The sequence below is a fragment of the Penicillium cataractarum genome, assembly GCF_028827025.1.
Source record: "Penicillium cataractarum strain IBT 29864 chromosome Unknown utg000002l, whole genome shotgun sequence".
NCBI lineage: Eukaryota > Fungi > Ascomycota > Eurotiomycetes > Eurotiales > Aspergillaceae > Penicillium > Penicillium cataractarum.
This window is the reverse complement of record NW_026622738.1, coordinates 66,135-89,156: the sequence shown is the minus strand read 5'-3', so window position 1 is coordinate 89,156 and position 23,022 is coordinate 66,135. Positions and strand designations below refer to the sequence as shown.

Sequence of the window (23,022 nt, the reverse complement as noted above, 5' to 3'; positions counted from 1 at the left end):
TACCCACGATATCTAATCAGGTTGTCGTCGGACTGTTTCGATTGTCCTCGTCTGGTATGGCAGTCACGTGTCGGGCCGACGGCCGGAGGGCATCGGGAGGATCGGCCCGATGGAAATCACGCGATAAGCCACGGAAGATAATCGAGGGGAAGAGGGGGTCAGAGCATCCATCGGAGAGTTGTGCGAGGGCTTCATTCTGTTACATCATATTGAATATTCAGGGGGCGCAGAGAGAGAGACACTACACAGAAATCTAGGTTACGTGGTGGCCTATAGCACAGGCAATCAATCATACGGGAGTATGCAGCAGGTACTTCAAGGGCTCGGCCAAAGCTAAACTAAACAAACAGCTATGAGGTCCTTGATAGCAAAATGACATTCATCCGTATACAATCATAAATCTACTATCTTCTCAATGTATTCTCAATCCAGTCCGTATCCATGTCAATATCAATCTGGTCCAATGCACCTTCCCACAATGCTGGGTCATCATGAATGTCAATCTGGAAGGAAATATCTTCTAATGAAGGGAACTCTGGAGGGTGTAGCCAGTCATCAACAAGCATTGGTGGAGGGTTTGACACGGGTACTTCAACTACAGGACTTGCTGGCCGGTCACTCGTGGGCGTATCAGGGACATTTAGCGGGCTGGGTTGCTCAACGTCGGCGGGGGCAGGCTTAGGATCAATTGCTGCACGTAGCTCCAGAAGTAGGGCATGTCGAGAAGCCAAATAGGTATTACCCCTATCGGCCATGCTACGAAGAAGAGTAAGGGCCATCTCCATTGACCGCATGTTGGCTTCGTTATATGGAAATGCTGCGTTGACCATGACAAGGAGTAGCGCTGCGGAGAAGATGTAGTCACCATCAAGGTAGCCGTATGTAGCTGTCGATTTCCAAATCAGAATTTGAGTTTGTTGAAACAAGAATCAGACAGAATTGATGCTTACCTATCAGATTGTGTTTGGCAGCGGCGTCCATAATCATCGTCGTAGCTCGAGCAGCAGTAATACAGCTGTCGATAACTGCAACGGTATTTGGAGCTAATCCATCTTTCCAATCCCCAGCAGAAGTTCCCAAAGTAACTGCATCAAGACGTCTCTGGATGATGTAAAATACGAGGGGACGTGCGGTCATGTTCACACATGAGTAAAAGTGCAAGTTGATCGAGACGGTCTCACGGTTGACGTGCGTGTCTAGTGTGGTGAAATCAATCCGAAGGCGATCAGGAATTGAACGGAGCCAGCTCGCAAGACCGTTGGTGATACTCTGTACAGACATGATCAAGTTGAAACCAGAGCGAGGCTTTTTGCGATAAATCTCTATGGTGTTTTGGTCAGAATACTGTGGGAAGATTCTGAAGGGGAGCCAGACAAGTTCTTACCCTCACCAATTCTTCCTAAGATACGAGACAGCTGTGTGTAATAAGTCAAGACAATTGACGGCCACGGGTCGGAAGTTGATCCGTCCTGAGAGGGAAATCAGTATTGGTTGCTTAGAGAAACTATCGATGGAACAGATGGAACATACTAGTGCAGCTGGCCAGGTGATGCCAATATCTTCATCCTGGATAGTAATCGGATTACCAGATTTAACTGAGAGAACCCTGGGTGTTGGGCATGAGTACGAGTTTCACTCTCTCTTTGTTTGAGTCAGGGCTCCTTACCGGTCGAGACTATATACGGACCACCAAGCTCTGCGGCGGCGGTTCCTATCTGTCTCACTTATTCCTGGATCCGAAACCTCTTGATGAAGTCCCAGAGAAATGGCCATTCGTAGAGCGAGGCCAATCTGCCGATCGTTAGTTGTCTCCTGTCTGGTCCATGTAGAGCGCTTGGTAATACTCAACATACATAGATAAAGGCAGCATCTCTTCTATTAAGATTTTGCATATAATATGCCACGTAGCACAGCACCTCAACAAAGAAGATCGAACCTTCTTCGTGAATATCTGGCAAAAATCGTAGGGCGTATTTAAAATATTTGAAACCGGGGGGTCCCTCATCCCCCGACCACTGGTTGACTGAATAGAGGAGCCCAAAGGCCATGACCAGGAGCACTTGGCAGTAGGTCAGACAAGATTCACGGTGAGAGAAATCTGGGGGCTGATGATAGACAATCTCTAGCCGCTCTTCGAATTGCCGGGGATGGATAAGAGAGAATATGGTGCCAATGTAGGCGTATTGAACCCAGAAAAGTCGTTTTGCGAATTCAAAGGTTGGTAATTGAGGTAATGAACGCGCAATTGGTCGTCGGAGGGATGTGGGGTCATCATAGAGAGGACGCACATCCCAGGCCAGATTGGTCGAGCCGGGATTAAGACGTTTGGCCAAATTGGTGGCAGAGGATGGACCCACGAAGTCTTCAGTTCTTTAGTAAAGCTTGGTCGTGTAGATAACTTTGAGTGATATACATACGATGCTCTCCCGATCGGTTCAATAACAGATTATCGACTCCCTTGAACCACCAGTCATCTCGCTCGAAGGGAACCTCGCTCTCCGAATAACGGGCCGCTGTAGAGGGCACACTCGATGGCCCACTAGGAGAACTATGCCAATCGCTTTCTGCAATTGACGAGCCTCGCACGGCTTGGAATGGTGACTGGGACTGTGAATGTGCATGCGATTGCACCGAGTGGGCGCGAGACTGCGATTTTAATTGGCGATATTCTCTGGTAGCGCGTTAGTATTCGATAGCATCATATAGACGAATGAACGGTATTCTCGAGAGCTCTTACCTCTCCGTAATCGAGACGCGCTTTTCGGCCTCAGAATATACGCACGTCTCCCCTACGTCGACACAAGCTGCACAGGGGTGTGGTGGGTTCCCGGCACAGCGGGTCTTTCGGTTGCGACATCGGTTGCATCTGTCAATGGAAAGAGTTGGTATTCATCTTGATATGTATCATAAGGGTCAGACTTACGCGACCGGAGATCGTCCGTTCGAACGGTCTTGCGACCGCCGGACGATGCCTTTGCCACGGACCATTGCCGGGACGGTTAGGGGAGAAGATGGATGATGAAGTTGAATTTAGTGAAATAGATTGGGATAGTGGATGTGGGGTGAGAGAGAAATATTGTTAGTTTAGAAATTGAATAATTATTATCTTATGAGAGCGTATCGCGTTGGTCTTCTTTCTCCACACTTTCCACTCTTCTTATCTGTCTTCCAATCTCTCAGCCTCCGGGGTATCGTGGGATTTTTTGAGTTTTCATCGGTCCGACGAGAAACTTTCCCCCCGCTTTCTCTTTTCGGCTTCGGCCGTCAGCAATCAACCACCAGACCATAAGACTATAGGGAGGTTTTTTATACCGATCAGCAGCCTCTCATCATTGGATATCCAAAGACAAACAATCTTGATTTCTGTGATCATGCTGCAAAATCCCCTTCGTATATGCAGCTTATTTGTGCTTAAATACACCGGACACTCTAACTAGGATAACGGTCGATCAATCAAAGAGAACTAGCGCATCCGATACGAAGAAATAGCAGAATCTGTTATCTTCAGCCTTTACCCATGGATGGCTCATTGCTGCTCCTTTCGGTACCACGACGGCGTGGTAATCCGAGTCGCGGAGAATCTGGGACCCCAGTCCTTTTTCAAACGATCTAGAACTCTCGATTGGCGAGATATCTCATAAAACAGCTTTTTGCTAGGAAGTCTCCCCATTGGCATGTAAATAATTCTAACCCGCGTGACGCGATAGGCTATCAACCAGCTTGATGGAACAAATTGGATATCCAACTCTGTACGAGACTTCAGTCTGGCTTTTTCGTCTATTTTAGAACGTTAATGTTGAACCAACTTTGATTTTATCTTATAGACATAAACACTCATATTTGCTCTTCTGGAATAAGGCTATTAATAGGCTTCCTGTAACAGACTTCCTAGAAACTAGGCGATTGCACTGGGTTATCAAGAGCCAGCCTCTCCAAGAATCTTCTGCAAGCTCAGGGCAGAAGAAGGATCATCTGAGACAATGGCCAGTCTCACCAAGCACGGGGGTGCATAGACCGACTAGCAGAAATCACCCTATGAATATGCGTATTTGTCCATCTTATATATCGTATCAAAAGATAGCGACGCCATTCGGAGGACTGGCAACGCCGCCAGGCACCTTCAATGGCACGCTGCTGAAAAAGAAACTGTATCGCCCTCGCTGGCGACATTCCCGAGCCAGCCGGTCCAAATCAAAGAGTTCGCCGATAGGAACGCCCCAGCCTGCTAATAGCCACTCGTGCAGGAAGAAATCTGTACTCTGAGGTGGATACGCTTCGAAACTTGGCATATCGCCCGCCACGGCTGCGAAGTCGTTCTCCCAGATCCATTGCAGCATCTCCTCTGACGATTCGACCCCAATCACGGGTGGTGCCTTATGATCCGCTAATTGCTGGCACTCCGCTGTGGACAGTTGTTCGTACGCCCGTGTCCAGCCTGTCCGGATGAACAAAATGTCCCCTGGTCGAAATGTGGTCTTTTGACTCGCAGCGACTTCTTGAAGCACGGAAACCGGGATGGATTGGGTCTGGAAGCAATTCACGGGGTGACCATGAGCTTCAGCCCAACTCGCGTAGTCGAGAAGAACCCCTCGTCCGACGATGCCGCCGTTTTCTACCCAGACTATAGGGACGATGCAAGTTGATGAGTATCCAAATCAGCAAGCTCGACAAGATGAGCAAGATCGGCAGGATCAGCAAGCGGTATCACCCTAATCCGCAGCTGGAGGGGAACCCCTGCATGATTGATCAATCACCTACCGTGGATTCCATTTCGCGTTGAGGTCTGAATATCCTCCAGTGAACACCCGTTGAAGTACGACCCTTCCTTGGCTCCGTAATGGCGAAACCCGTCCCATTGAGAGCTACTTTGGGTGTTGAAGGTCAAGATATCGTCATTCACGTGCCGTGGAGCCTTATTCTTGACGGTATGCTCAAAAGCTGATCGTCCAAAACAAGGGACGGCCATACTGTTCAGGGCCCAGTCAGTCGAGACACGAACCCCCTCGATGATCTCCTTCGCGGCCGTTGCAGTGTTCTCGGGGGTGAGCAGGTTAAGCATGCCCATCTCGTCGTGCTCCCCAAAGAGTCCCCATGCATTACCGCGCGGACCATCTGGACGAAGAGGCAGGGACTGGAATGTGGGCTTCTGAACGGGCATATTTGTGGAGGAAGTTCGATAGTCGTGGTATCCGGCCGATAATGCTGGGAGCTACCTATAGTCTTGTAAAACACGGCAATCAATTTATAGCTAATTCCAATGGAAGTAAGAAGGGTATCTGGACAAGTCGATATGTTTTCCTATGGACTTTATAGTACAGCTAAGGTTACCCCGCAAAATTGGGGAACATCCCCGCTGTGACCTCGGCCACCGGCAGTTAGGACCGATCTACTTCTTGAATCAGTAAGAGGAGCCTGTAGTAATGATGCTTTAGGGTATATTATCGATGTGATTTCGGACAAGCTCTGGAAACGGTTATTCCAACGGTCGTTACACTTGGTCGCTCAGTCATGGAGTCGGATTTATCTTGAGTCAGAAAGGTTTCAGAACGTCAACTTCCAGGGAATTAAGTGATTCCATGAACTGAGTCACTGAATCATACCATCTTTCTCTTGCATTCTCGCTGAGAAGTCCGACCGTCATAATACGTACTCGGATGAGGTCCGACTAGGTAGGTATGCCATAGCCCTAGTGATGGTTCCAAGGTTCCGCGTAGATATGAGTACTAGTTGGATATATCTTTTGAAAGTGTTTTCAGTAGATGTTCTGCTACATTTCTGCGAGCACAAAACTAATTACTGATGACAATTAGTCTGGATGGAAGAAACTAAAGATGGTTCGAGCCATGGCTGTTGATGTGGGATATATATTCTCGTAGCTGCCGAGCTGACTCGGACTCCCTACCTGTCTGCATGGGATTGATTACATCTAATTCCGTTGGAAATAAAAAAATTTGTTGGGATCTTAAATAATTCAAAAACACAAAACAACAACTTTAATTATGCCTTTGAGTGCATCTGATTCATCATTATTTAGTAACTACTCCCCGATGTCAAGGTTTCTGTACCTGACGGTGGTGGCCTTATGACCTGAGGCCCCAAAGTAATAACCTAAGACACAGCCACAGCCACGTGACCCACTGCCTTTCTGCCTTTGTGCGGGTTCCACCTCATCCACAAATCACCACAAAGAGATTCTCATTTTCACCCAATCCCATTCTCGACGGTGGATCGACAATAGCCAAGCCATCGAATGACCTGCGTTTCTGCATCGAACGAGCCCCTGCCGCCGACCACGGCCGATCAAATATTCTTCTCCGCCGTTGTCGTCATCCTCCCGGCACTTTTCGGTCCCCCGGGACGCCACCAGATGATCTGTCTTGGCCCCCTCCATCAGGCGTGCAGGATGTTGCAACCCTACAGTTACAGGAGCCCACCTGGCCAAGGAAGTGAGTGTGGGTGTTAATATGTCCCGTGTGGAGGCTCAGAGGGTGGTTTCAAGTTTCAGATTCTCGCAGTGAGAAAGGGATGATCAAGCCAGGAAAGGATCGGGGGGTGGTGATGGGTCTCCCAGCAGGCATCTTGGCCAATGTGCAGACGCGTTGCGTTGTTGGCCCGCTGACTACTGTTCTCATCATGGACGAGTCATGTTGCGCGCAGTCAGAAGATCGGAGGGCCAGGTCCAATTTCATCATGCGGTCGATCATCGATTCCACATGTCCAAAGAAAAAGAGACGAGCCCTAATCCATGACCGATCCGTGGATGCCCGTGGGCAGCATAGCCAGCAAAAAGCCAGCAAAGCCAGCACAACGATGCAGTCAGTTTCCGAGGCACCGGATCTGCCTACCTGTCTTTGCGCCGTGTTGTCGCAGGGGAAACGGTTGCCAGGCGTGTCTCAGGACGATGATCCATCTGGTGGAGTCACAATAAGAGCGGATGACGAACGACATTTGCAGACGCCGCTGGGCCCGCTGTAACGCGCCTCCACTGCCTTCATCGTCTTTCGTCGAGCACCGCCTGCGCCTCCAATCAAAATCTGCTGTACCAAAAATATCTTTTTATTCTGCTTGTGAATCCAAAAGAATTGCATATACCTATCCTATCTTTAGCTCCCCCAGGCGACACCTTTCATATTGTCAGCCCATCTTCCTTTCACTGCGACCCTTTTTTGACATCGCCCGCCAGCCTTTCTGTGATCTGCACCAGGCAAACCCACTTGGAACGGATCTTTCGAAGGTCTTCTTCGCAAGGCTACGACGTGTCCAGAAGACCAGGCATTATTCGTCTTATTATCATCCCATTACTGCTTCCTACTGTCTGCTCGAGCTTTTCTTTTTTTATTGGGTTGACTAGGATCTTCGCTGTTCGCCGTCATCCTCTCTTGTCACCTCACAGCTTGCTCGATTTGTATCGGTTGCATAACTACGCTACCGTCGTCGTTGCCGAGATTTTATACCTCTATTTGGATTTGACACAATTGATCCTTCTTCACATATCCTTTGATCGGGGAGCTGTGCACAATGGGTACCCCCATGCCGACGTCTCCCCATTCCCCTCGGGCCCATTCGCCAAACCTATCTCATTCGCCTCATTCGCCTCAAGCGAGCGAGAGTAGCCTGTATTCTCACAATGGTCCTCGCGATGTGAGTTGCAAGAGAAACCCGGAAAAAAACAACTTTGGACTGCGGAGAGGGAAAGTCGCTGACATAGTTCCTCGAACTAGCACGGATACGGTTACGAAGAAAAAAATGACAACGCCGAGAGCTCACAGTCCCTCCTCTATCGGAACCAACCGAGCCCCCTCCATGCGCAATACGATGACCCCTACGCTTCCTCCGATTCTCTGCGACGCTATACTCTGCAGGATCCAGGTGTAACAATTTTCCCCGATGGACCCTACCAGGATCCTACTGCCGCGGCAGGTCTCAACCGCCGGTCGGGTGTGCAGACTCCCATGTCAGAGACCCCATCGGAAGCCTGGCAGCAACGGCAAGCACCTGCCTCGGGTTTGCGTCGCTACGCGACCCGAAAGATTAAGCTGGTGCAGGGCTCCGTCCTGAGTGTGGACTATCCGGTGCCCAGTGCCATTCAAAATGCTATCCAGCAGGAGTATCGGGAATCAGAGGAAGGCTTCCCAGAAGAATTCTCCCACTTGCGCTGTAAGTAGATTTTGCGATCGTGAAAGTCGCATGGCAAAGCAGAGACAAGTCAAACTGACTGAGTACTAGACACGGCCGCCACTTGCGACCCTGATGAATTCACCCTACGGAACGGATACAACCTTCGGCCGGCCATGTACAACCGACACACCGAGTTGCTGATTGCCATCACCTACTACAACGAAGATAAGGTCCTTACCGCCCGAACACTCCATGGTGTGATGCAGAATATCCGAGACATTGTGAACCTGAAAAAGTCAGAGTTCTGGAATAAGGGTGGTCCGGCCTGGCAGAAGATCGTGGTGTCCTTGGTTTTCGATGGTATCGATCCTTGCGACAAGAATACCCTGGACTTGCTGGCCACGGTCGGTATTTACCAGGACGGTATCATGAAGCGATCCGTTGATGGAAGAGAAACGGTTGCGCACATCGTAAGCTTTCCCTGCATCGAGTTGGCTCCGTGATCAGCCCGTTTCAAATAGGCCATAACCGGATCAAGGAGATAGCTTTTGCCACTGCTAACTAGTTACTTCACATTCAGTTCGAGTATACCACTCAGCTTTCCGTCACTGCTAGCCAGCAGTTGATTCGGCCCCAGGGTACCGAGTCAACTAACCTCCCGCCAGTCCAGATGATCTTTTGTTTGAAGCAGAAGAACAGCAAGAAGATCAACTCCCACCGCTGGCTATTCAATGGTTTTTGTCGTATCTTGAACCCCGAAGTGGTTATTCTGATTGATGCCGGTACTAAGCCGGGCAAGAAGTCTCTGCTGGCTCTGTGGGAGTCGTTCTATAATGACAAGAATCTCGGCGGATCTTGTGGTGAGATCCATGCTATGCTTGGTAAAGGTTGGAAAAACCTGATGAATCCGCTTGTCGCTGCGCAGAATTTTGAGTATAAGATCTCAAACATTCTCGATAAACCTCTTGAGTCTTCCTTTGGATATGTCAGTGTGTTGCCTGGTGCCTTCTCAGCGTACCGATACCGTGCGATTATGGGCCGGCCCCTCGAGCAGTACTTCCATGGTGACCACACACTCTCCAAACAACTTGGTAAGAAGGGTATTGAGGGTATGAATATCTTCAAGAAGAACATGTTCCTTGCCGAGGATCGTATTCTTTGCTTCGAACTGGTGGCCAAGGCTGGGTTCAAGTGGCACCTGACCTACGTCAAGGCTTCTAAGGGTGAAACCGATGTTCCCGAGGGTGCTGCAGAGTTCATTGGTCAAAGACGTCGCTGGCTGAACGGTTCATTTGCCGCTAGTCTGTATGCCATGATGCATTTCGGTCGGATTTACAAGAGTGGGCATAACATCCTCCGTCTCGCGTTTCTCCATCTCCAGATGTTGTACAACTTTGCAGGTCTTGTCATGACTTGGTTCTCTCTCGGTATGTGGATAATTTTGCTTCATTCTCATTCAATCTTGTTTTCATTCGACCCTATTTCTTATCTGGATGACCGCTAATTGATGATCGATAGCGTCATTCTGGTTGACCACTTCGGTTATTATGGATCTTGTCGGAACCCCGAGTGACAGCAACAAGAATAAAGGCTGGCCCTTTGGTAATGAAGCTTCACCTATCGTGAATAATTTCTTGAAGTACGGTTATGTGTTCTTCCTCATGCTACAGTTCATTCTGGCATTGGGTAACCGACCCAAAGGGTAAGCGATCATCAGATCTATCTGACTCTGGGTTATTCACGCGCTAATCGATATTAGTTCCCGTCTGGCTTATACCCTTTCGTTCATTTACTTCAGTATCGTCCAGTGTTACATCTTGGTTTTGTCCTTCTACTTGGTCAAGAATGCTTTCACTGGTGGTACCCTGGACTTCGACATGAGCCAAGGCGTGAGCAAATTCCTGTCGTCCTTCTTTAGTTCTTCCGGTGCCGGTATCGTCTTGGTTGCCTTGGTGTGTACTTATGGTATCTACTTCATTGCCAGTTTCCTTTACATGGATCCTTGGCACATGTTCACCTCCTCTTGGGCTTACTTTGCCGGTATGACCTGCTCGATCAATATTCTCATGGTGTACGCCTTCTGCAACTGGCATGACGTTTCTTGGGGTACCAAGGGGTCAGACAAGAGTGAGGCACTGCCAGAGGCTCAGACCAAGAAAGATGAAGCCAAGTCCAATTTCATCGAGGAAGTCGACAAGCCGCAGGCCGACATTGACAGTCAGTTTGAGGCGACCGTCAAGCGTGCGCTGGCGCCGTTTGAGGATCCCGAAGAGAAGGAGGAGAAGAGCATGGACGACTCGTACAAGGCCTTCCGTACTAATCTGGTGCTCCTGTGGATCTTCAGCAACTTGATTTTGGCGCTGTGCATCACCAGTGAAGGTATTGACCGGTTCTGTCTGACGGTACGTATATATCCTTTTCTTTTCCCGACCTGGCGGTGAGCCATGACTAGCAGAAGGCTGACCAAATGATTAGAACAAGTCGACTACTCGGACAGCCAACTACTTCTCGGCCATTCTGTGGACGACTGCTGGTTTGTCAATTTTCCGTTTCATCGGCTCGCTCTGGTTCCTGGGCAAGTCGGGTATTCTTTGCTGCGTCTCCCGACGCTAAATTTCCTCGGGCTCGGTGGCGGCAGCCACCAAGTCGATCATGTCCATGTGTATATAATATCGTCCCAGCGTCCTCGCGTGGGTCTCGATAATGATGTCTTCTTTTGGGATATGTATGCTATAGAAAATTTGGATAGAAGGTTTAGTTCGCGTTCGATTTATGCTTTGCTGTACGGCTGCATCATTGGGCGATTCTCATGTATGATTTGATTTTGTCGCGGGGTCAACGATGTTGTTTTCCTTCTTCAATGATATGACTTGTCTTGATGCCATTGGGCAAATAATTCGTGATTTTGTACACATTTGCAGACTGTTGGAAATCAACCAGATTACACCTGTCTTCCTTTTTGTCATTTTCGTGTTTTCCCCCATTTTCGTTCTTTCTCCACCCCGAACTTTCCTCCACATTTCTGGGGAGGTGGGATGATCGATGCACCTCGAGAAGCCCACAACGGCAGGCTGACGAGTGACGAAAGAAAGGGCACAGACTTCCTGCACGGATGACGCCGTGTGGATCTGTCTAAGCCCTGGCCAACTAAATGATTTAGCCCGAGGCTCGATATCTGTAGCCTGATGCACTCATGGCCAGGCCTCGTCTTTGGGCCCGTCTCTCCCCCTGTTACCTGCGCTCGGACGTTGCATCGAGAACTAACACACCCTTTTCGTGTCTTTGACATCCCTGAAGTTGTGAAGTATTCGGACTACAGGAGCCCGAACTCCCTAAATATCCGATGCCGTCCTTGGAACCAATGGGAATTGCTTGCTCGGACGGAAGATCAGCAGCACCGGCGTGCATTGACACGGGGGGCTTGAGGCTTTCGCTCGGTGGTGATTCTTCACCGAAGATACACACAATTCTCAGCCATTACTGGCAACGGTTATCTGGACCCGAAATACTGAAACCAAGTGCACTGCCCAGTGGGAATGCATCTGTACAGTATGAGATATGCACTTTACCGTCATTGCCCGCACCCCCGCATCCTCTCTGGAGTCGGTGCCGATCGCCTCTGACTAGGCGGGTCCCTGAAAATGAATCGGTATTCTCTGATTCCATTGATTTGTCGTCGGTCTACTTTTGAATGGAGTCTTATGGAGACAATGCTTTCCTAGCGGCGGTCGGCTGGGCGTACCGTCCTTTGTTCCTCTCCACCAACCACACAGCGCGTGGCATCAGGAAGCATACTTGTCCCGACATCGAATGGTATGGGTGACAATGATGCCATACCCTCACCCGAACCGGCTCTTGGCTTGAGATATCCTTTTGGCCCCTGAGGCATTTTTCTCAGATATCAGCATTTCTACTCGCGAAGATGAAACATGAGATCGATCTATATAAACCTCGCTTGTATCCGGTCTCGCGGGATTGAAACTACTCCGATTTATCAGCTCTCTTCCCCCCTTTGATAACGATTCTTGTTGATCCACTCTTCCTTGCACCCCGTATCCACACCCAATGTCGCAATACCTTCCCCAGATTTCCTCGCAGTCCCTCGAGGATAAAGTAGTCCTGATCACAGGTAGGTTCTCCTCTGGCTCCACTCATACTTTCCCACTTCAGGCTCTTGCCGCCCCTCTTCCAGGTCGTTTTGCTCACTTTTCCGCCTACAGGAGGTGCTAATGGCATTGGCGCCAGCCTGGTACAGCAATGTCTTGAGAGTGGCGCAAATGTCTGCTTTGGAGATCTCGACAACATTAGTGGCGAGCGCCTGCTGAGGAAGTCCGTTGAGGAATTCAAGCCCACGGAAGCTAAGCATCCCCCGAGGGTAGTCTTCCAGACAACGGATGTGACCAACTATCAATCGGTGCTGGCCCTGTTCGATTTGGCCTTCAACACCTATAAACGCATTGACCACGTTGTCTCTGCGGCTGGTATTGCAGAGATTGGCAATTGGTTCGACTTCGGACTTACTTTGCAGACAGTCCGCCAAGTAAGTGTGATGATTTGCAGTCACTGGCCTGCCCAAACCCGGCCTTTCTCCTTTCGTAGTAGTAGAAAAATAACCATCTCCCTTATTTACAAAGACTCCGACCCAAAAAGTTCTCGACGTCAACCTTGTCGGTTCGATGTACGTCGCCCGAATTGCCTCCGTCTATCTACGACACAACCGCGGCCCTGGCGCAGACCGCTCCATTCTCCTCTTCTCTTCCGTCTCTGGATTCAAGGAAAGTCCATCTCTATTCATCTATCAGGCATCTAAGCATGGCGTGATTGGACTCATGCGCTCCCTTCGCAACTACATCTCCTCTCCGTATAAGCACTATCTCCGGATCAACACCATCTGCCCTTGGGTGACCCAGACCGACACGATGAAGCAGATCGAGCAGCAATGGAAACAAGCCAGCCTGCCCACAAACACGACCCGAGAAGTCTCCACAATAGCTACTGGTATGTTGACTGACGCGTCTCTGAATGGCACGTCCATGTTTGTCGAAGGTGGACGCGCCTGGGAGATTGAGGGTAACATTGAACGCCTGGAAGCCCAATGGCTCGGCGAAGCCCCATCCAAGTCCCTTGCAGCAGGCCAGGAGCTGCTGGATGATGGTGCTATCTGGACTGCAGTGCCCCGCAAGAGGTCTAGCATTTCAAATGGTATCCCCCGGGTGTTCCTCTCGAGAAGCTCAACGGCATACAGCAGAATGGCACTCGGAAGAACTCGATGAACGGGTTCGCAAATGGCCACACCAATGGAGTGACTAAAGCAACCAATGGGGTCACCAACGGATTCAGCAATGGGATGACCAATGGGATTGTGAGTGGAGTGCACTGAAGATGCGTCATAGATGATTTGATATTTGATACCCATAAAGTATGGTGATGACTCGCCGAGAAAGATGTTCTATCTTTGATATTCATCCCGAGAGGAGACGACATACCGCGATAGATGGCACTTATCATACATGGGAAGTCTGATTGACTCTGAGAGATGATGATAACCCAGACAATGGATATAGATTGACGTCAAATACAGCTATTTTTGCCAACAATATTTCCACTTTCTTATACCTCGTGAGATCGATCGCCCGTTTAGTGGAGACTTCCTCCGTGAAAGATGCAGAGCTCGCTCTATTCACGCCCCACAAGTGGATCCTGTTATGCATTATCTTGGAGACGCCAAAACCCACAGAAGAAGGTTGATTGTTGCTTATACTAGGACCGAGGGGAAATTAGTTTGAATCTTAAGGTTGATGGTAGAGAAATGAGTATTGGGAAAGTGAAGATTATTTCTATATGCTGATATAAGCCGTGAACAAAGGAAATATGAAACACCAGATAGATGCAATGAATAATATCGTTGAAAAGTCAAAAGATTCCGTGCCCTCTCCATTAGAGCCAACGCCTAGAAAGATCTTCTCTGTGATCTTTACTCTATTTTTTTCTTCCATCTACACCTTACTTGAAGGATTCGCGGGTGTGTATGCGGTCAATGTTGTACGGGTTGCCATCGTACGTGGGAACCCGATGGATTTGCGAGGTGTAAGTGTCGACGTGCGAGAGGGAGCGATGCATCGAGAGGACTTCCGCGGTGCTTTCCTTTTCCAGGGCGTGTGAAGCAGCCCCTTCCTCTTCAACAAGTGATGGCACGCGAGTGGCAGCCTCCGCGATGGTCGACTGATCGGCCTGGGAAGGCTCCTCCTCGGTAGTCGTATTCTTCTCAGCAGCACCTCGAAGAAGGTTCTGCACGAATGCTTCGGATTGTGCAGAGTACTTGCAGTACTTGCGAATGACCAAGCCCTTCTTGTACAGCACGAAGGGGAAAGGCACACAGGCGAGGGCTAGGAAGGCTGGAACACACGAGGCCCAGTGAATGCCCAAATTCTCAAACATGTAGGTCGTGAACAGGGGGAAGGCAAAGCCAAATAGAGATCGCAGCAGCGAGTTGGCGGCCAGAACGGAGGCAGCGAAGATAGTATAGGCATCAATGAGATAGTTGAAGACACTCAGGAACACAAGGACCATGCCAAAGCCGAAAGGCACACCAGCGGCAACACTAGCGAGCCAATGAATGTCCGGAGAATTGGTCCAGGCAAACCAGAAGAGTCCAACAGGGAGTGCAATCGAGGCAATCATACAGGGAGGCAGACGGCTTTCCGGGGGTGAATAGCCACCGTTCTTCTCCAATAGCTTACTATAGCGAGTATTCTCGGGGATTGAATAGGCAATCGCTCCCAACATGCCCACCATCACTCCTAGGAAGGCCAGCGCAGAGATACCCTGGTTCCAGCCGCGGTGGATTTCGTAGACGATAGGGTATGCACCGAATAGCATATAGAGTGTTCCGTAGATAATTGCGAGGTAGATCGAGAGTAAAAGAACGATAGGCTCGCGGAAAAGAAGGATAAATGGACGCGAGAGGGCAGTCTTCATGGCCTCTTTCGGGACGGGACGACCCTGGTCAATGTCGAGCTTGCTCACGTACACCTTTCCGGTCAACTTGGAGAGGGTCTTTGCGCGTTGGCGAAGCAAAACTGGTGCATACGTCTCGGGCTTCAAAGCAGCACCCAAGAACCACATCGCACCACAGAGGATGGTCAAGAGGCCCATCACCCACTTCCAACCAGCATCCATACCCAAGAATCCACCCACAATCGGTCCAATCACTGGTCCCAAGAAGGGAGCCAGCGCAAAGGCCGACAGAGCCAGTCCTCGTTCGCGGGCCATGAACATGTCCGCAATCACACCACCAGAGTTGGTGAATGGTGAAGATCCAAAGGCGCCTGCCAGGAAGCGGAAGATCAAAAGAGTGGTGATATTTTTAGCCCCAGTAGTTCCAGCGCAGAAAACGGTCAAGCCGCAGTAAGTTCCGATGAAAACAATCTGGCGACCAAACAGTTCACTCATTGGAGCCCAGAGCAGAGGACCCAGTGCGAAACCCAAAACGTATAGAGAGACTCCAAGGGTGGCCACCTCGGTGGTGATCATGAACTGTTCCTCAATCTGCACGATACCACCAGTATAGGCCGACGATACCAGGGCCACGACGAGAGTTTCCATGGCAGCCACCACGGTGATGCCCCATTTCATCCGGGTGCTCAACTGGAGCGGGTTGCGAAAGTCTTTCGGCATCCATTGCACCACGTATGGGTCATCGTCCGTTCCAGCGCCGGTATAAGGATGGTCAAAAACTTCTTGGGTGATAGCACCTGGTTCAGTGACCAGTCGCCAAAAGGGGATCGATCGAGGCAGATCCGATGGACCCTTGGCCTCTGCTGTAGATGCATCGGTGGTCATGTTGATCAACTCCTCCGAAAGGAGCTTTTTCGGCAAGCCGAGGGCAGCACGGACTATAAAGGGCGATTATAAAGAATGGTAAAGCCGATCAGATGTTTCTCTGGCGGTAGCACCGTGACCCGAGAGAGGACGGACGAATTTGGGCTGAATGGCGTGGCGATCAGCCAGATAAACGTTGTTGGAGTATGGGTTAGTGAAATCTCGAATAAAACCACCAGCCCAGGCGAGCCTAGCTGGTTTTGTTAGATCTCGAGAGGACCTCATAACGATCTTGCTTGGGCAGGATTACTCAACAGAAAACGCCTTTCCCGGAGGACTTGCTATATCGGGCCAGCAATTCTCTTCAAAGTGGGTCGAACGAGGGGCCAACAGCGTCGGAAAGCCGTACTTTGTTTGGCCCCGAAGGATATGATAAGTGGTGCATAGCATATATGCAAGTAGATTGGATAAACAGAGCCTCCAAACGGAGTTGGGAATACGCAGTTGGGAATAAGCGGATTGCACTACTAACTATGGACCGGGATTACCTAGCGGAAAAAGGGCGATATGTGGAGTGCTCTTGATGGATTGGCAAATCACTATGAAGTATCTATGAATTTCAAAATGGATTTTTGTTGCATTTACTGTTCGAAAAAACAAAGACGTCTGGCCACAGAGTGATAGAGTGACAATCGTATGATATAGATGTTGAAGAAGAAAACGACATCTCATGACGAACTCGGGCCGATTGATTATCGGCTATGCCGATTCCTGTCTCAAGAAGTGCAGAGCTTTTTATTGGTCTAAAGGTATCTGGTGGGGGCGCTTAATTCCCACTTACCGAGGCTCATTTCATCATTACAGTAGGAGTGTCGTAGTTTGGTTTAGAACAATCGTCTGGTCTGGGTATTTAAGATGAATTTTTCCATTCCTATTTTCAATTCCAGGCACACAACTCCGTATTGCGGGGCCTCTTGTAGCCTGTTTCTTCTTGAACCTCGGCTGTCGAAGTGTCGAAGCATCGAAATTTCGAAATTTCCAAGGATGCCCATAGCTCGCAGCAAGTAGTTTAGATTCTAAAGGACCAGTATGTCCTCAATAATGTGCTATATGATCATTGATGACAGTAGTAAGTGTCAAAAATATTCCGATTACCCTATCAAAGTATAAAGTATACATGCATGGATTATAATCCGTCGCCTTCGGGATTCCCCCACCCGGGTAAATCGAAGCGGTCGGCCTGAAGGGAAAAATATGCAACTGGGCCGAAATCGCAGCCTAAGTGGGTCGGGAAAGATTTGATTCCTGGTCTTGTCAAGGTACCGAGGTTGATTACTATACTGAGTCAAGAAAGAAGAAAGTGGTATTTATATCTTAGGATAGCAGTACACCATCATGAATATAGATTACGTGAACTGTTCATTTTCCTTGTTATACTAGGTATGCTAACTAGATCTCTTCTCTAGGCCGTCTAATCGGACTGTTTCAACTATCGAGTTCTAGAACCCCGATTGAAGATTCACATCATACCTGGCCCCTATCTCGTCCAACGGGGCGCAATAGTCGTCACGCTTTGACCATTTAATTCTCACAAATAGACACTCGTCGTCAGTGCAGCAGTATACAAGTGCTCCAAAATAGGCTTCTATCTGAAATTGTTCTGTATCAATTTGTCCTGAACATACTAATGATAGTCCCACTAGATATTAGGTGCATCTGCGAATAGCCCTTTGGTGTTTCTATTCAAACCTAGTGGATCCCCTTGAATCATGAAGTCAAAAAATAGGAGCGTTTATTGGTCTATCTCTCATCTCTCATTATCATATTTATCTTGGAGTTTCTTCCTTTGTTTTCTTTTCTTACAAGCTCTTCTCGATTTCTCCCACCTCGGCCATCACCTCGCGAACGGCCTTCTTTGAGGCTTCTGCCACGGGCTCATAGGGATGACGGGGGTGAAGCATCTCCTCTGCACCGGCAATGCCTGCTAAGGGAGCTGTATAGTAAGAGACTGCGTACTTAGTCGACGCGATGCCGCTCTTGATGGGGCTTTCCGCCAACGCAGCCTGACCCTGCAGCTTTCTGGCCTCCTCGACCTGGCCCTTCTGATACAGGGCATAGACGCGCGACGCGGTCTTGGGGAACACGTTGGCAAAGGCAGCAATGCATCCGGCACTGCCTGCTGCGAGACCGCCAATGAGGAAGTCGGATTGTCCTCCAAAAGTCGCGAATTCCTCGGGCTTGAATGTGGCCGACAGCCGAGTGATCTTGCCCACGGAACCGCAGGTGAGCTTTACACCCACGACGTTGGACTGGCCATTGGCATTGGCAGCAGCTGATTCTCGAACGATGGCAGCGATAGTCTCCGAATCCATATCGACACCGTTACACACTCCGGGGAAATTATAGAGGACCACGGGGATAGGGCATTTAGCCGCGACTTCGGAGAAGAACCGCTTAACGACGTTCATGTTGGTGGCTTTGCCAAAGTACGCTGGGGGAAGGACGAGGACATAGTTGGCGCCAGCGGCAGCGGCATCTTGGGCGAGTTCGAGGGTTTGTTTGGTCGAGTGTGCGCCAACACCAGCCATCAAAGGGAAGTCGGGGCCGACAGCAGCGCGAGCAGTCGCGATGAGTTGAGCACGTTCCTCACGAGTGAGCAGGAAGGCTTCCGAGTTGGTACCGAGAATAACCAAGCCAGTCAGGCCCGTTCGCGACAAATAGGAAAAGTACTGGGACTGCGCGGTCAGGTCGAGGGAGTCCGTCGTATGGTTGAAGAAGGTGACCGCAGGACACCAGACGCCCGAAGGGGGAACGTGTGGCTGAGGGGAGACTGCCGAAGTAGAGCCCATTTTTGTATCTTGCAGGTATCGTATTATATCTCCTATTAACACAAACTGGATAGAGCTGATGACTGGGACACGGAAGGGTGGTGGTGGAAGGGGAGAGAGTGTGTATGGGCTAATAATCTACTCCTGCCGACCCTCTTATAAGAATGAACAGTATGAAATACCCCTCCATTCCCCCGCACTCTTAGTGACGACAAGGCGAAGCACCAAAAGAGATCAAAGTCTGTTGGTTTCGACTTCTGATTGCTCGATGAGCGCATCTTCGGCTCGCGATCCCGTCAAACGGCCCACTACGAGACTCCTCCCACTCGGAACGACGAGCCGATCGTTTTATCTTTTGCTCTCGTGCTTGAGCGGGGAAGCTCGGCCTTCCTCCGATATATTGGGTTCTGATTCGCTCTTTTCCCCTATCATACTAATAAACTCCCACTATCTCCAATCATCTTCCCCCACCAGATGGTTGATTGTTCGGCTGGCGGATGACTTGCCGGTCGATCGGTCGCGGCCACCGAGTTTCTCTTCAACGAGATAGAACAAACTACGGATTGCGAGCCGGGGATAGTTGACTGTTTCAATAGTCACACAGTGATAAGAAAATGAATAAGATTCTGCATAACATGCTACTCGTTCGACCCGTAACATACCTCCTATCGAGACGTCAACCCCAATATCTTCGCAGAATGACGACTATGACTACGACAGTTTCTACGCCCTCGGGACAGACCAGATTCAATCATGCAAGATTTATCCCACCGGATGCCATCTTCGCGTTGACAGCTGAATACCTGCAAGATTCTCATCCACAAAAGGTCAATCTGGGCCAAGGCACGTATCGCGATGGCGATGGAAAACCCTGGGTTCTTCCCTCTGTGACCAGGGCTCGCGAGACACTTTCAGCTCAAGGGTTGAATCATGAATATCTTCCAATTCTAGGCCTGCAGACTTTTAGAGAAGCCACGGCGGAAGCGGTACTAGGATCAGAACTATTTGCCCAGCAGAAGTCCAAGGTATGCACCCTCCGTGCGGGAGCCACCTCTTGTCCATGAACTAGTTGTGAGAACGACGTTATTCGCGATGAACTAACAATTATCCTGATAGCTCGCAACATGTCAGAGTCTGTCGGGAACGGGCGCTTTGCATCTAGCTGGATTGCTGCTCCGAGCCTGCCAATCTCCACTGCCAAAGATCTACATCCCCGAGCCAACCTGGTCGAATCACCATCAGGTATTCAGTTCGCTCGGTTTCCCCTGCGAGAGCTTCAAATACTACGACCACGACACGAGGGATCTGGATATAGAATCCTACTATTCGACATTGAAGAATGCAGAGCCACAGTCCATCGTAATCCTCCATGCTTGCGCGCATAATCCCACGGGCTGTGACCCGACAAAGGAGCAATGGCGGGAGATTGCGCAATTGATGAAGGATCGTCAGCTATTTCCACTCTTTGATGCTGCTTATCTAGGCTTCAATTCGGGCAATTACGATGAAGATGCTTTTGCAATTCGATATTTCGTTGGAGAAATGGAGATGGAGGCGGGAATATGTCTATCTTTTGCGAAAAATATGGGCCTTTATGGTAAGTTTCGTGGATACCCGCCCATCTGGCGCGCGAAAAGGAAGAGGAGCCCTGAACTAATTGAGAATGCGATGATAGGAGAGAGAGTCGGCTGCTTTATGTTAGCCACGAAAACCAGCGAAGCCGCCGTGAACACCCAGTCGATGCTCGAGATGCTTCAAAGATCAGAGGTATCGAATCCTCCTGCCTTCGGAGCGAAGATTGCGAGCCAAGTAATGGGGACAAAGGAGCTGAAGGAGATGTGGTTCACCGACATGGTGACCATGAGTGGTCGCATCCGGTCGATGAGGAAAGCACTATATGACCACTTGCTCTCGTTCGGTAAGAATTGTCAATTGATTGTTCAAAAGGAGAAGAACTAACGTCAAAAAGGCGCACCTGGGTCTTGGGACCATCTCATTCGCCAATCAGGGATGTTTGGGTTTCTAGGACTGTCTCCGGAGGTAGTTTTGAAGTTAAAGAGTGAGTCCTGGAGTTCCTTATTGTGACGCATATTGCGTGGATTGAGTACTAATTTCGAATATTCTCCACAGATGAGTACCATGTCTATATGGCTGGCAATTCTCGGATCTCGATTGCGGGGTTGAATCCTAGCAATGTTGAATACGTTGCTCGCTCAATCACACAGTGCCTAAAGGATTCTTAAGGAGCATAGCTAGACGAGGATCATTTTGCATAAATATTGCGGATTCCCTTGTACCGTGAATGAAGACGTGTTCTATGATATTGTTCCTCGATGAGCTTTAACTGATTCACACGCTAGACAAGCGGTTATTTCGGACGATTAATATTGGAGAGAGCAGTTGAATTAATGAAAACTTTTCAATAAACCCTTTGTCTGTCTGACCATACCCCAAAAGAACTTGGAGAGGATTTTGGAATCACGCTCATCGCTCTAGTTTGACCTCATTCCAGATCATGTGACTCGCAGCCTTGCTATGTTGGCCAAATGAGTCACATCAGCGAGAGTAAAGTTACTATCGTAACTATTTAATTACTTTGTTTACTCACTTGTTGGAAATAGAATGGGCGGCCTTTTATTACTTGATCCTAACCAAATCGCTGTCTTGCCTCTTTGTCGGTAGTGACAATTGAATACCCTTGAGTGCTTGGATCATACAGCCGACATGTCGGTTCCCCAACTATTGATTGAACCCCAACTCGCCAACCAATGCGAAGATGCAGAGGAACTTCACATCTGGCGCCAAGGCCAAGTGTGTGCCCAGCTTTACCCGGACCAAGACATCGTGTTCCGGCCAGTACCCAATGGAGGAATTGTCATCCGAACTTTGCCTGCTTTTACCGGTAAACTTAATCGGGCCGTGGGCTGTGGAAAGGATGGTAAGATTGACCAAGAGACTCTGACGGAGCTAGAGTCTCTGTTTGCCGGTATCGGACTGGCCCCAGAGATCCATGTCAGTCCCTTTGCGAAACCATCCACCTTGCAGTCTCTCATCGCACATGGATATGAAGAAAGGGGGGTGCTGAGCACATATTGGTGTCCTCTCGAGGACTCGGCAAATGGCTCTACTCCAATTGGCAAGCCGGGCACGGCTGCAGTGGAGACCCGACTGGTCGCTGCTCACGCCACGGAAGATTTCATCGAGTCCTCCATCGCCGGGTTTCAAAGCAACGGCCGCCCCCGGGAGCTGCTGGGGGCACTCGCCAGGATTGCGACTCAACGGGCAGACACGCAATTGTTCGTCGCTCTAGTCGACAATGAGATTGCCGGCTCCGCTGCCTTGGCCAGCATCGAGACTTCCGGCGGAGGCGTGGCGCATCTGTATTTGGACAGCACGTTGCCAGGCTTTCGGGGTCGAGGCGTGCAGCAAGCGCTGATCCAGGCCCGTCTTCACGAAGCCCGGTGCAGGGGTCTGTCACTAGCAACGACCATCACTCGCGTTGGGGACGGGAGTGCACGCAATGCGGAGCGGGCAGGTCTGCGGATTGCGTATACCACGACGATTCTCACTCGACCAGAGCTCCGGGAGAGGGACGATACTCGTAACACCAGCCGTGCCCAAGAGGAGGAGAGAGTTAAGGAGTAGTTTGGGGTCAGTTCAATCCATTAGCATATAAAATCTTAATTAGGGTTGGTAAACTTTATGGGCCGCCTCATGGTCCATGCTGATGGAATAAGACCGAACGGTTTAATCTTCCGATTTGCGGAGCTCATGGCAGCAATTGTTTTCCTAGATCATTGTCTGTAGTTTGGCTCCGCCTGGTAATGAAATATCTGTAGTATTAATGGCCGCGAAATAAGAGTCAGTAACCGGATGGTCTCGTTCCTGGAAAGCTTCCATTCCCAAACTTTGCCCGTTCTGGAATACGGACCATGGCAGTCTCGGCCCACTGCTGGGTTTCAGTTGCCTTTCAGCCCCAGACTTTTTTTTTTCCAGAAGTTGCCGTTAAACTTCCTGTAAATCGCTCGTTTGCAAGACATGCAAGGCATGTAAGGCGGCCCTAGACCTCCACGAGTGGAAGGCAAGGGGGATGAGAATCAACAGGGCCTCTCCGACGCCTGCACGGATATGATATCCAGCTGGACTCTGGACGATACGGCGATCAGGCTTCGACGCGTCTTCGATACCCCAAAGTGGCTTGACCCCGAAGAAAGTCAATGGAAAAAACCGCGCTGGCCCAGATGATTCGAAAGAA

At 49.7% G+C, this 23,022-nt stretch overlaps 8 protein-coding genes across 8 annotated transcripts; 5 read left to right on the top strand and 3 right to left on the bottom strand.

The window, feature by feature from the left end:
• Positions 1–404: 404 nt before the first annotated feature.
• Positions 405–5,158, bottom strand: N7496_002097 (transcription factor domain-containing protein; the record flags this gene model as incomplete). Its single annotated transcript, XM_056695028.1, has 11 exons — positions 405–886; positions 951–1,322; positions 1,385–1,469; positions 1,531–1,606; positions 1,667–1,791; positions 1,854–2,362; positions 2,418–2,671; positions 2,738–2,866; positions 2,924–2,972; positions 4,100–4,621; positions 4,759–5,158. 11 exons carry the CDS (start codon positions 5,156–5,158, stop codon positions 405–407), a joined length of 3,003 nt encoding a protein of 1,000 aa, XP_056557240.1.
• A 1,532-nt stretch (positions 5,159–6,690) lies between these two features.
• On the top strand, positions 6,691–6,975 carry N7496_002096 (uncharacterized protein; the record flags this gene model as incomplete). The annotated part of the gene is made up of 1 exon (XM_056695027.1): positions 6,691–6,975. The coding sequence occupies one exon, from the start codon at positions 6,691–6,693 to the stop codon at positions 6,973–6,975; it is 285 nt and encodes a 94-aa protein (XP_056557239.1).
• Positions 6,976–7,518: 543 nt separating this feature from the next.
• On the top strand, positions 7,519–10,731 carry N7496_002095 (uncharacterized protein; the record flags this gene model as incomplete). The annotated part of the gene is made up of 7 exons (XM_056695026.1): positions 7,519–7,641; positions 7,722–8,157; positions 8,227–8,588; positions 8,699–9,545; positions 9,637–9,820; positions 9,878–10,520; positions 10,594–10,731. The coding sequence occupies 7 exons, from the start codon at positions 7,519–7,521 to the stop codon at positions 10,729–10,731; spliced, it is 2,733 nt and encodes a 910-aa protein (XP_056557238.1).
• Positions 10,732–12,183: 1,452 nt separating this feature from the next.
• N7496_002094 (Short-chain dehydrogenase/reductase SDR) lies at positions 12,184–13,498 on the top strand (the record flags this gene model as incomplete). Its single annotated transcript, XM_056695025.1, has 4 exons — positions 12,184–12,247; positions 12,339–12,658; positions 12,753–13,331; positions 13,364–13,498. The coding sequence occupies 4 exons, from the start codon at positions 12,184–12,186 to the stop codon at positions 13,496–13,498; spliced, it is 1,098 nt and encodes a 365-aa protein (XP_056557237.1).
• Positions 13,499–14,121: 623 nt separating this feature from the next.
• N7496_002093 (MFS transporter) lies at positions 14,122–15,960 on the bottom strand (the record flags this gene model as incomplete). Its single annotated transcript, XM_056695024.1, has 1 exon — positions 14,122–15,960. One exon carries the CDS (start codon positions 15,958–15,960, stop codon positions 14,122–14,124), a length of 1,839 nt encoding a protein of 612 aa, XP_056557236.1.
• A 1,838-nt stretch (positions 15,961–17,798) lies between these two features.
• N7496_002092 (dihydrodipicolinate synthase family protein) lies at positions 17,799–18,788 on the bottom strand (the record flags this gene model as incomplete). Its single annotated transcript, XM_056695023.1, has 1 exon — positions 17,799–18,788. One exon carries the CDS (start codon positions 18,786–18,788, stop codon positions 17,799–17,801), a length of 990 nt encoding a protein of 329 aa, XP_056557235.1.
• Positions 18,789–19,381: 593 nt separating this feature from the next.
• N7496_002091 (uncharacterized protein) lies at positions 19,382–21,010 on the top strand (the record flags this gene model as incomplete). Its single annotated transcript, XM_056695022.1, has 4 exons — positions 19,382–19,792; positions 19,884–20,685; positions 20,737–20,826; positions 20,898–21,010. 4 exons carry the CDS (start codon positions 19,382–19,384, stop codon positions 21,008–21,010), a joined length of 1,416 nt encoding a protein of 471 aa, XP_056557234.1.
• A 481-nt stretch (positions 21,011–21,491) lies between these two features.
• On the top strand, positions 21,492–22,412 carry N7496_002090 (GNAT family N-acetyltransferase; the record flags this gene model as incomplete). Its single annotated transcript, XM_056695021.1, has 1 exon — positions 21,492–22,412. The coding sequence occupies one exon, from the start codon at positions 21,492–21,494 to the stop codon at positions 22,410–22,412; it is 921 nt and encodes a 306-aa protein (XP_056557233.1).
• Positions 22,413–23,022: the final 610 nt, after the last annotated feature.